Source organism: Vombatus ursinus, unplaced genomic scaffold, assembly GCF_900497805.2.
Source record: "Vombatus ursinus unplaced genomic scaffold, bare-nosed wombat genome assembly UNPS02014874.1, whole genome shotgun sequence".
Classification (NCBI taxonomy): domain Eukaryota; kingdom Metazoa; phylum Chordata; class Mammalia; order Diprotodontia; family Vombatidae; genus Vombatus; species Vombatus ursinus.
In genome coordinates, this window is record NW_020954652.1 from 6,240,108 (window position 1) to 6,252,784 (window position 12,677).

General features: G+C 38.6%; 1 protein-coding gene across 1 annotated transcript in view; it reads left to right on the top strand.

The window, feature by feature from the left end:
* Nucleotides 1-7,453, top strand: part of CUNH12orf50 (chromosome unknown C12orf50 homolog) — a 36,683-nt gene extending 29,230 nt beyond the window's left edge. The window contains exons 11-13 of the mRNA XM_027842544.1: nucleotides 39-242; nucleotides 5,306-5,398; nucleotides 7,234-7,453. Of these exons, the coding sequence (XP_027698345.1) occupies nucleotides 39-242; nucleotides 5,306-5,398; nucleotides 7,234-7,259 (323 nt within the window). The 3' untranslated portion in view covers nucleotides 7,260-7,453. The remainder of the gene's footprint in view (nucleotides 1-38; nucleotides 243-5,305; nucleotides 5,399-7,233) is intronic.
* The last annotated feature ends 5,224 nt before the right edge of the window (nucleotides 7,454-12,677 follow it).

The window sequence follows — 12,677 nt, forward strand, 5'->3', positions numbered from 1 at the left end:
TGTTTTGTATCCACTTAATCTCTGCTTTCCCTCGACAGCAGCACAGGCTCCAAACCCCAAAAATAAAATGAACTACCAACGAAATGATAAAAACAGGAGTGTGGAGAATGCATCCTATGTTCATGTTCAAAGAGAAACTGTAAGGAGTGTTTCATTGAATTCGCCAGCATGTAGCAGGCCAGCAAATGGGACTTATACCAAAGTCAGTGTTAACAAGGATCCCAAACTCAACCTCTGTCCAGGTGAGGCTCTTTAATCAGGCACATCAACTGTGACTACCATTTTGAATTCCTTTAGTTTGGTTATAATTGTCACTGTTACCCAGTGTCCACTCATTTTGCAAGCATATCACAAATCTCATTTCTATCAGTGGGAAAAAGTCTCATTTCTGTCTTAAGGATTTGAAATTTTAAAAGGAATCTTGAGAGTTGTTTGTCCACCTGGGTGAATGCCAAAAGAAAGCAGCCAGCACTTGGGATATGGTCAAGCAAACCTGGAGTACTTTCTTGGTCTCTACTGGCTGGCAGAAAACAAGTTCTTAAAACTAATTGAGAATAGACACACCCCTTTTCTGTAGGTCCCAGTTTTTATAGTTACATTCTTTCTTGTATAGTTATGCTCTTCCTTACTGTCTTTTAATGAGTAATATAACTCTAAGAAAATCCAGCCCCAAAATGTTATCAATATCTCCTTGGCTTCTTTGATTAAGTTCTAGAGTTCCAATGTTTTCCTTTCATGGTGACAAGAGTTGCAGAAGGGGCCTTAAAAACAGAGACCATTTAGAGCAAGTTGAGAATAGTCCAGTCAGTTTTCCCTGTGAAATGGGCCTCGTGGCCATCCTGGTTCAGATTCTGTTTCATTTCAGACAGGGAAATTAACGAAGAGACAGACTGTAGGGGCATCTCCATGTGTCTCATGTCACATAGAGAAGTTTTGACATTGCATACCCTGGAGTTTGACTTCAAAGACTATTTCCCCCCTGCTTTATTTCACCCTTGTGGATTGTTTGTAAGTGGCTGACATTTTCTTGCTCTTGTGACGTGTAGTGCAATTATCACTCTCAGTCCAGTGGCTTGGCCCTTCTGCAAACCTTCATGATTACTTTCTGAAAGGGTTAGTTTGAGGGTTAACTGCAATCTTTCTGACAACATCTCATCTCCTGTGCCATGCACAGATGGCTAGCTATCACATGTTGCATGTAAATCATTTCATCATGTAATGTGATAAAATCATTGTACTGTGTCAGCAAGGCAAGGCCTTGGTGAGGGAAGAGTTAGTCTTTTCCTCCTTTTTCTTGATGAATTTTGCCCTTTTGAAGGCCGGGTTACAATTCTCTGAACTTGGCTAAATGTCACTCAAGTCTATTAAATTTCATATTAGGTTTACTCCTGCTGTGAGATTGGTTGGTGGAATTCTGAGAATTGGATACTCTTGAAATTGTTAAGATATACTAACGTGTAATTTCTTTCCTTCCTCTTATCCTTTAGGTATATGGGGAGGGGGGACCCAATGTACCAATTAGGCCCTTCCCCATTCTTGATACGTGATAAGCTCAGCTCCTTTTCTGGTAATACATGTGTACAATAATATCTCTTAGACTTCTTCTCATGTGCAAGTCATCCTTGGTAATAATGCTTATGACTTTCATTGATTGCCTTTTGAATTACTTGTAATTTTAATTCTTCTAAGATGAATTGTTCTATCAGTGCTCTTCTAGAGCTCTGTTCTATCAATGACCAATGAATGAAAAAAATCTCATAATTATTAAGCATTTGCTATATGTAAGGTATAGTACTAAGCTCTGAGGATATAAATACAAGCAAACCAGACTATGCCTCCGTTCAAGGAGTTTACATTCTAATGGGGAGATGTAGCTATAGAGTGTGTTTTGGATAGGGAATAATTAATGCATGGAAGAGATTGTAGATTACATTTTGTTCATTAATGAAGCTGCCAGTTTGCATTTATAAATGGTCAGACTTAACTTTCTCCCCCATTTCATAGAAGACAAATGACACATCCTATCATCACAGGTTGACTTTGGATTTTTTTTTTAACTCCTATTCTCAGTATAGCTTATATTTAGCTTGAAATAAAGTGCCTGGTTCACTGCCTTCTTTGCTAAAATGCTCCTTTTTCCTGTCTACCTCCATTACTACAGCCCTCAGGTGTCCCTTTGTCCAAGTATGTCCATCCCTGCTTCCTTTTTTCACTGTGCCTTTCTTTTTCCAACCCCCATCTCATGTAAATGATTCCGTTCCTTACTCAAGAAGTGTTGTGGCAGACTGAAAAAGATGGCAGATGGGTTATCATTTTTTTTTTCCTGCAAAGCTGTTTCATCCATTTTTCATTGATGTCCTTTTTTCTTTTTGGTCTCTTTACCTCTAGTGCTACATTTTCAAGTTCTACTTTCTATTTTTTAAATAATCAAAGCATCAGTCTTGGCACAGCAGCCAGGAAAGCAGAGCCTCTGAGATGGGACAAGGGAACAGACAGCATAGTGAGGGTTGGGGTGGAGGAGTAGGACATTGATGGTAGCTGGGCTCAGTATTTCTGGGTTTCCCTCCCACTCCTGACCACAAAGAAAGGAGGTGCTACAACTGATTCAAAATGCTTTTCTCTCTCCCAGTCAATCCTGGACAGGGATCAGGGAAAGGGGAGAGGAGCCCATCCAGATTTGGGTGTGAGGCAGAGCTGTGCAACCTATAATTGTTAACTGTTCAGTGTGAGCATTTAAACTTCAGAATAGGTAAATGACACAAATCAGGTTTGGTTTATTGTTTTGTTGATTGTGTAGTTGTAAGAAAGTAATATATAAGATGTTAATAATGCAGATTAAACTTGAATGTCAAACATTTACTATCACATCTTTGGTGTGTGGAGTGATAACCAATAGTGTAGTAAGGAGGGAGAAGAACAGTGTTTACTCATAGGTACCTGAAACTGTAATAACGAAGATTGGGTGATTGGTCAGAATTTTACTCTGAAATGGACAATGAAATAATGATTTCCTTGAAAAAATAATTTCCTTGCTCCATTTCTGTATCATTTTTATTATTTTTCTGCATAATCTGCTTTGCTTTAATACTTTATCACATCCATCCATTGTTCCTTCTCTCTTTTCTTTGGGTATCCACAACTTGTTTCCATATTTGCCATTGTCTATTATTTGTCTAGACTGACCTTGCTCAGTAGATTTATAATGCTTGCCACCATGCCTGGCATATTTCCATCTTCCAAGTACATTGCTAATATGACTATTTATACTCAGTGTATGATTTCAGCCAACTATTAATTTCTTGTATCCCATTTTCTTATTATGGCTCTTCTGCTGCAACATATTTGGCTTTATGTGCACATGAAACCTTGGCAGCATCTCTCCTTTATCATCAGTATGCTTTCTACACTCCTCTTGAGACATTGGTATAACACAAAAGCTCTTATGCATTAACCCCAGTTTGAATTTTAAAACCTGCATTTAAGTCCCCACCACAAAGCTTCTGGCTCACACCTTGTTTTCCAGCCTTATTTCACGCTGCTCCCTTTCCCATCCTGTGTTCCTGCCAAGTTGGAGTAAGATGCTGTCTGAGTTGTGACTGCCATCTCTTACCTTCTGACTCTGAAATTCAGAAGAGCCATCCCCCATGTCTGGAACTTAATCCCTCCCGACATCTTTCCCCACCAACGCTTTTCCTTCCCTTGGAAGCTCACTTTAGGTGCTTCTTACTCCGTGAAGTCTTCCCTGATCCCCGCAGCTGAAAGTTTTTCCTTCCTTCACCAGTCTTCCTTGAACACTTTCTCTGGATCTCTTCTTTCCTCTTCCCACTCTCCCTCATATTAGTGATTTTGTGCATCATTCTTTTCATCTTGCCCAGAATATTTATCAGTTCTTTGAAATCAGGGTCTATGTAATATACTTCTTTTTATCTGAAACATCTAGCATAATGCCTTGAAAACAGTAGGTACATAATAAATACTTTAGTGCCTTGAATTCAGCATTAGCATTTGATTACAAGAGATGTGTTCGTTGACCAGAGAGATTTTTGTTGAGGTAGCTGCCAATGAAATAGCAAAACAAGTTTCTTGTACATAGATATGGTAATGAAATTGGTTGGTCCAATATTTTCTCATATGTGAAACTGGAAGGACTGGTAGTTCCTTCATTAAATTAGGATTTAGTGAATGCCTACTCTATGAGAGGCAGTGTGGTGTACCTGCTAGGGAGCTGGCTTTGGAATTAGGAAGACTGGGATTCAAGTCTACTGCTGACCCATACTAGCTATGTGATCCTAGAAAAATCATTAAAATCATTAAGCTTCTCAGTGGCTTAGGCAGCTCTTGCAGAACCCTTTGTATAATAGCTAATTATCAGTTGGGTCAGCGGAGAGAGTTCCCTAATCAGGAGTTCTTTAGACCAGTGAAATCATAGGTCTACTCTAAAACTCTATGGTAGTTATATCTTGCATTATAGTTTGTGAACCCAAACTATACAGGTTTATAGACTCTGATGCAAAAAAATACTTCAAAAAGATTATTATGGTTTTGTTGGAAGGATGAGACATATATAGTGTACCTGTATGAAATGAAACCATTTCTGTTAGTTTCCAACACAATCCAACAGGCATTTAATAAGTACCAACTAATTTGAGGTACTGTGTAAGGGTATGAGCATATGAAGACAAAACCAAAAAAATCTAGATGTCCCGTCCATAAGAAACTTACAAAGCCGGTGTCATCATTTTACAGGAAGGATGTGTAAAGAGTTAAGCAACAGCAAAAACAAGTTTGACAGAGGATAAAATGTGTGATTATGTGGCCCATGAATGGTAGAAGCAATAAGTATTGTGATGGCTAAAAAGCCATTGGGATGGTTGGGAAAGGCCTTGTGGAAGAAGTCAATATCGAACTGGACCTTGTAGGTATTTCTGGATTTGCAGAAATGGAAGGAACAGGACCCATAGAAGCTTAGCCAATCCGATAAATTGACCCTTTTGATCTCGTCCTACAGGAAACACTTATTTCTATTACAGTCGCAATCCTGTTACAATGTCAATGCATGCTAGATCAGATTGTTGTTCTGGGAGCTGGGTAACCAGTAAGGACACTTGTTCCCAGGTCCACTGACTTGAATGTCCTTGAGCAACAACTCCTGGTGCTTTACTGACTGTAAAATGAGCATTGGAATGGATCTCTGCACAGGGAAGTGTTCAGTATTGATAGCATCCTTGCAACTCTTTGGGCTATCTGCAGGAAATGGTTCTGTTTCTACAAGCTATGTGATTGATTGCCTCATTGTTTTCTTTAGACAAATATAACTCAACATCCTATAATGCTTCAACATGGAGAAAAAGAATTCCGTTTTCAAGAACATATTCAAAAACTGAAAAGATATATTCAGGTAACTCACTCTACTGATTTAGAAATTTTAGGGTGAACAATAAGTATTGAATTTAAACATCTAAAATAGTTTGGGACACTGGGGAAAAATGAAGCAGGAATTTTGAAATTGGTTTTCGTTCATTTATTCACTTCTGAAAGAGTAAGGGGCTTTGTCTACTGTCAGTGGTTCTCAAGGTGTAGGGGTCCATGAAGTCAAAACTATTTTCATAAGAATACTAAGATGTTTTCATTTCATTTCAGTAAGTATCAGTAGAGATAAACCACATAAACAGAAGCTCTTTGAGAGTCCTCAATAATTTTTAAGAGTGTAAAGGCATCCTTGAGACCAAAAAGTTTGAAAACTGCCAGTCTACTGTAAAGATTTTGTCTATTTTTCTTGTAGGATCCCTTCTTGATTATCAAATTATTCTTAGGAAATACTGAAAAATATTTTGATATTTTTCTTCTCTATAAGTTGTATAATGATTACAGTGACTTTTACAGTTTATTAAGATGAAATATTTACTATAAGGTTTCCAGTGTCACTGATAAAATGGCATTTTGCAATTATATACATAAAGTCTAATTTGGAGGGGGCCCTAACCATTGATACAAAGTACCAGTAGACACAGATTGGCTGTGGACCTCTCAGGTCTAGGAAGTATCTTGGTACTCACTGGGACCTCTCCTGGATGTGAATTTTCCATGGAATAGATTCAAGAAACCTGCTATGGTTCTCCACTTTCATTTCCTTCTTACAGCCTAAGTTTGATCTGGGACACTACTGGAGAATCGTCTTGGTTCCCTCTCAGTGACTTTGAACCTTTCCAAACAAGTCCTACTTAGATGGGAGCCCAATTGAATTAAAAGCCCAGATCCCATATTATAGCCTCTAATTCTTGTTGCCCTGAGCTTTAACTTTCCCGGAACATTCCCTGAAAATCCCTAGGACAAGTTCAGGCTGAAGAACTTCCCCTTGATCCATAGCAACTGCTGTTCCCTTGAGGCCAGCCTATTTAGAACTGCCCTCCTGAGACACTCTTAGAACCACTTTGGGATCCTGAGTTGCAGGCAGGGAAGCTCTAAAGAGGTAAGGACTTCTAAGAGGCCATTTAGCCTCACCCATTTTCTGAACAAGACCCCCTTCTATAATTTATCTAACAAAGGGTCATTAAATCTCTGTCTGAAGATTTCCAGTGACCGAGAACCACTCTTTCTCAAGGTGGTGCATTCCAATTTTAAATAGCTAATTGTTGAGATTTTTTTTCTGACATGAAGCCATGTTTTCATTCTGGGGCTCCATAATGCCTTGAAGGGAGCCAGCCACCCCAGAGTTGACCTATCAAGCTTCAGGAAAGTAGTAGTTGGCACTATTTCTTTCATTCTTTCTCTCCTCTGTCTTTTTCTTTTTCTTTTCCTTTTCTCCTTTCTCTCCTCAAACACAACTCACACATGTAAACACACTTCAGAGTACCCATAAATCCATAGCATCTTAGAGATAAAAGGGACCTTAGAGATCAATTCCCAGTCTAATCCCCATCCTACTCTATTATACCATCCCCCATCTCCACTTTTTCAGACTAAGTAACTTGGTTTTCAGTTAGTGTTGCCTTTAGAGTTATGAAGTGAAAAAAATGAGAGAAAGGATAGAAACCCAGCCTCGGCAAGGGTTGGATGACTGGCTTTTGTTGATGGGAGAGAAGAAATTCTTAGTTGTTGGTTGAATTAGATGATCTCTAATATGCCTTCTGAGTCTGAGATTCGGTGATAATAAACTTGGAGCCCAAAGAATATGAAAACGCTTAAGAAAAGTTATTGGAAGAAATAATTTTTCTGTGTGTATTTTGTTACTAGAGCCAAGACGAAATGGAAGCAAGTAAAACAGGAGGTTGAGAGAAGAAAAGGAGAAAAGAGAAAAGTGCTGGACATCCTATGATTTACAATCAAAAATGATAAAAATGCAAATTCAAAGAATGAGATATTCAAGTACTTCATACTATATACTGGATAGCCAAAGATGATAAAATGCAAATTCTGAAAATAAGATGCAGGAAGTACATTGTACTGTTTCAAAAATGATAAAAATGCAAATTACAAACAGATAAGCTGCATGTGTATTTATACAGGTCTGGAATTCATTCAATGCATTTGTCATGAAAGTTTAATAAAATTCAGAAGTTTGACAATTAAAGTCACTCTTTAATTGTAAACCAAGTTATATTGACCACAGATTGAAGGGTAAAATTGTGTCTTTGATCTGTTTTATATTCCTTATGAAAAACCCTCTCCTTTTCTTTTATCTAGATTTCAAAATTGGGCCCTCAAAGGTGACATCTGATGAAGTTAAAAACTAATTGAATGAAGGTCTCAGGGCTACGGTTTGACTGTGATGGGTTATTTCAGAGGAATTCCAATGTAAACACCAGACTTTGATGTGTTCTAGACAGAAACAAAGGTTTGTTAAATATACAGGGCAGTTGTTGTACAATGTATTATAATGGGTGCCCCTGGTGCAGAGCCAATGAGGAGTGCCACCTTCAAAACTGGATAGAATCAATTGAGATGAAAATTCCATATAATGGAAATGAAAATAGAAGCTACTCAGAATGGGACAAACCTGAGAAGAAACCTGGAATCTGGGGGAATTAATATTTCTATTTGCATCCATCTCTGGTTACTGGTAGGATATTGTTCAATTTTTATTGGGGGAAATCAGGGTTTTTTAGGTTTTTTGGTTTTTTTTTTTTACTTTTTTGTAAAGATGTGATTCCAATTTTTGTGGAGGAGACAGGGCCCGCCATCTGTGGATTTTAAGTGGCATACTGTCTAAAGCACTCACCAAAAGCTGGGGAGAGAGAGTCAATTGTGTGAGAAACAGAGTTGAATGGGATTAGGGATTGTGTCCATGGGATCAGCATGTGATGCTTTAAGCCTGTGAAGGGGAATCAGGTGACAAGCTGTTCACTGGGCAGTTGATAAGATGACATATATCCCCACTTAATAAACAACTCTGCGCTTCTGTAACTTCAAGTAGCGATAAAGTAGGAAGTATTCCGAGATAAAAGGTCCTCCTCTAAATGTGGTACAGCCCCAACATGTATGTTTGCTTTGTGAATGAATATATACTCTTCAGCCCAATGCCGAAGAGTAGATGAGGTATGAGAGAGAGCCTCTCAGAAAGGCTTGGCCATAATCATTCTGATTATTTATTTGTACTGTTCCTGAATAAGAGGAAATTGTGATGGTACTGAGCTCTGTTTCTGAGAACCAGTAAACTATGACTCTGAAAACCAATTCTGTCTTTGTGTGTCATTCAGGGATGAGACTGATGAGGGGATGAATTGTCAACCAAGAAGCAAGAACCTGAAAGCGAGGCCTAAAGAAGAGGAGGAGGGGGAGGCCAGCAAATGAGAGAGGAAAATAACTGAGGATGTGGGGAAATGAAAGAAAATAGAAATAAAGGGGAAAGGAGGGCTTCTTAGAAGAGAAGTTTAGGCCATTGAGAACTAGCCCTTAATTGTTGATCTAAAGAATGAATTTCTGGGAAAGGAACTGGGTTTAAATCAAAAGATCTGGGGACAGATTTAGAAAAAAAATACTCACAGGATAGTGTAGCCCTTTCAAAATACACTGTTGATCCTGGATAGAAAAACCCTAAATATGATTCTGTAAGGGATCTTAAATTAATTTACATGTGTCTGTTTTTCTGAGGGTAATATCTTATCTATCCAAGGTTTTGCAGTTTTTCAAAATACTTTCACAATTTTTAAGTCATTTGATCCTCATGACAACCTTAGCAAGACCCCAGTCTCCTTCGCCAGTCCAGGCTCTTTACCAGGGACTAATCTGGACAACAGGGATGGAGACAGGGACAGTAAGTGGAGACGGGTTCATGCTGCTGTCACCTTACCTTCCTTGAGGTCATCTGAGAACAGGAGGGAGTTTTCAGAATGGGATTTTGGGACATATTTTTTTTTTTTAGTGATTTGTTTACTAGTTAGTTAATGTCAATCCATAAGTATTAAGTACCTCCCACATGCCAAGCACTGTGGTAGTGATGGGAATACAGATACAAAGAATGAAAGAACTGCTACTCACAATGAAGTTTACATTATAATGAGGGAGAGAAGTACACGATAAGAATATGTAAAGTTAATAAATACACATGTGAACTTAAAATGCAGAGTGTCGCAAAATTCTCAGTTCAGTTTTAAGCTCACATGGCTTTAAGATGTTTATTACACCCTGTATGTAAAAGATATACACACATATGCATATATATATATATATATATATGTTTACATAAAGTAGTTATATAGAAGGTAGTTTGGGAGGGAGGGCAGTGGTAGAGGGTGGTTAAGAAAGGCTTCATTCAGAAAACAGTACTTGAAATAAGTCTTAGAAGGAAGAGAGGGACCCCCATGAGGGCTGGAGGCAAGGAGGGGAGAGCATGATAGGGAGGAGGGACAACTGCAAAGCTTCCTATCTATATACACTCAAACAAATTTCCATGAATAAGGTACCCTAAGTTTTCAGTCGCTCCACCTTAAGTCTCTACCAGATTCTTTGTCTATTCATTCTCATTCACTTCTGTCTTATGTGGCCATAGTCTTATAGTCTGGTTCTGCTTTTTTTCATTTCTTAAAAAAAATGAGAACCATATTTGATGAAGATCCTCCTAAGATTCACATCCTCACTTTGTTAAATAGCACATAACCTCCTAAGGTGTCTTCCAGCTCTAAATGTATGTGCTTACGCTGGACATAATTTAACAGATAGCTGATAAGAGTGCTGGACCTGGGAATCGGGAAGCCCTGAGTTCAAATTCTTTCTCATCTGCCTTGTAAGCCTGGGTAAATCACTTAACCTCTCTCAGCCTCAGTTTTCTCATCTGTACCTCCCTGATAGGGTTGTTGTGAAGATCAAATGAATTAATATATGGAGCATTTTGCAAATTTTAAAGTATTTTAAAATAAGTAATTCAGTTTAATATTAAACACTAATACAAATTTGTTTTGTGACTTTATCCTCAAATTCATTTCTTGTAATATATATGCATATATATACATACATATGTACATATATATGCATATATATACATACATATGTACATACATACATACACACACACATATATATATATTGCCACTTCTGTTAAACTTGACATCAGGATTGCTTATTTCTCCATTCATTCTTAATGACTTTTCCTCTGGTCTTGGTTAGTTTGTAATCTTTTCTTTTTGGCTGTTTTCCTTTTGCATTATTTCCGGTCTTTCTAGATTTCTTTCTATTCCACACAATTGTCTGTCTTGAGAGCATTATTGCATGTCGTTCCATCATTATACCTCTAACTATCCATTCCCCTATTGTCAGCCATGTAGGTTGCTCCTAGTTTTTCATTATTACACATAATGCTACCAATGAAAATCTTTGAACACAAGACTTTTTTGGTTTATTTGTTTTTTGGTGAGGCAATCGGGGTTAAGTGACTTGCCCAGGGTCACACAGCAAGTAAGTGTCAAATGTCTGAGGCCGGATTTGAACTCGGGTCCTCCTGACTCCAAGGCCAGATCTCTATTCACTATGCCACCTAGCTACCTCCTTTGGTTTTATTTCTGATAGCATGTTGAGGGCATATTCCCAGTGACGGCGTCATGAGGTGAAAGGCAAATGCTCAAGGCAAAAGGTGAAAATGCATTATTTCCAGAACACAAATCAATAGTTTGAATTGAATAATAATACACACAAGCAGTTTATAAAACTAAATGCAAACAGAAAAACAATGTATTAAAGAAATTGGAAGAAAAACAATAGTTCATTGAAAAGACAATCCCACCTATCAAAATAAGTGGGATACATCTAAGAAGTTGCTCTTGGAGACATTTATCTCAACAAGTGCATGTGTTCTGGAGAGAGATGTATCTGTGATTTCACTAGTATTGAGAAATTCCAAGGAAGGAAGCCCTTTCTACCAATGCAGATTAGCAGTTTCTCTGCAGTTTATAGTTAAAATGCCTAGAGCAGGTATCAGTGGTGCAGTGATTTGCCAGGGGACACACAGTATTTGTCAAGAGACTGGATATAGATCCAGGTCTTCCTGGCTTGGAGGCCAGATTTCTAGACAATGTATCACGGGTACCTCACTAAGTATTCACATTAATGAGGGGAAAAAAATAGGGAAAATGCATGAACTAAACTTATTCCTAAAGGAACTAGAAAAGGATCATGTCAATAATGCAAAGTTGAAAATTGAAAGAAAATAAAGTTAAAAGAAATAAATGGAATGGAATGTGCTTTTGAGCATGCCTCAAGAGGCAGTGATTCAAGGGTCTTATGGGGGAAGGCACAGTCTCCCTTAGCATTGGAGACTGACCTTCACTCTCAAACTGGCTCCATCTACCTTCTAGACTTGGGTAATGAAGAAGGCAGAGAGAAGAGGGAGGAATTTGGAGTTACTGGAGGATCAAATGGAAGGTGGATGGTTTGAATGAACCATGTACAACCATAGACAACCTCTGTCTCTCTGTCTCTGTCTGTCTCTGTGTTTTTGTCTCTCTCTGGAGGGCACTTGTGTGTTTGAAATTTGTTTTGTTTTTTAAGCTGCCAATTGTGATAAAACTGGGGATCAGGTCAGTTGCTAAACCGTGTTGCTGTTCGAGTGCAGCTTTGAGGGGGAGTCATTAGAAAACATCCTCGGGATAGGGAGGGGGGGGGGGAGGGGAAAGAAAAGCTTCTCTGTCTGGAAACTCAGTGTCAAAGGAGCGAGTTATTGATTTATTACAATCACTTCGCAGGGCAGAGAATACATTCACTGCAGTTTCTCAGGGCATCAAATCAAGTCAGGAACGTGGGAAGCTGACAAGCTGGGTGAGGCAGGCATCCATCATTACCCGAACCCTCCTTTGAAAGGCGACCACTCCTTCTTATGGTTGTTCGTTGAGACAAGGCCAAGGGAGTGGTCAGAAAGAAAGCCACGGCCCAGACGAGGAGTAACCTGGCCCACAAAAAGGTGGGTGGAGTAAATAACTACCTGCTAGTTCTGCTGGCTCACGTCCACCTGTAAGCAAACACTACTATCGCTGAAGTAAAATATGAAAAAAAATTTCATAAAAACAGGAATGGCTCTGGATCTTTATTTTGTCTAATTTACTCCTCAAAACTTATGTCTTTATCTTTTTCTTGCCACAAGTGTAAAACATTAAAGCTTCTCTTGCCCCTTTCAGCCATGATCAGCCTTTCTTTTTGATTCACAGATATAGAGGGCAAGGCAGTAGAGTCAGAGGGCAGGTAAATGGGGT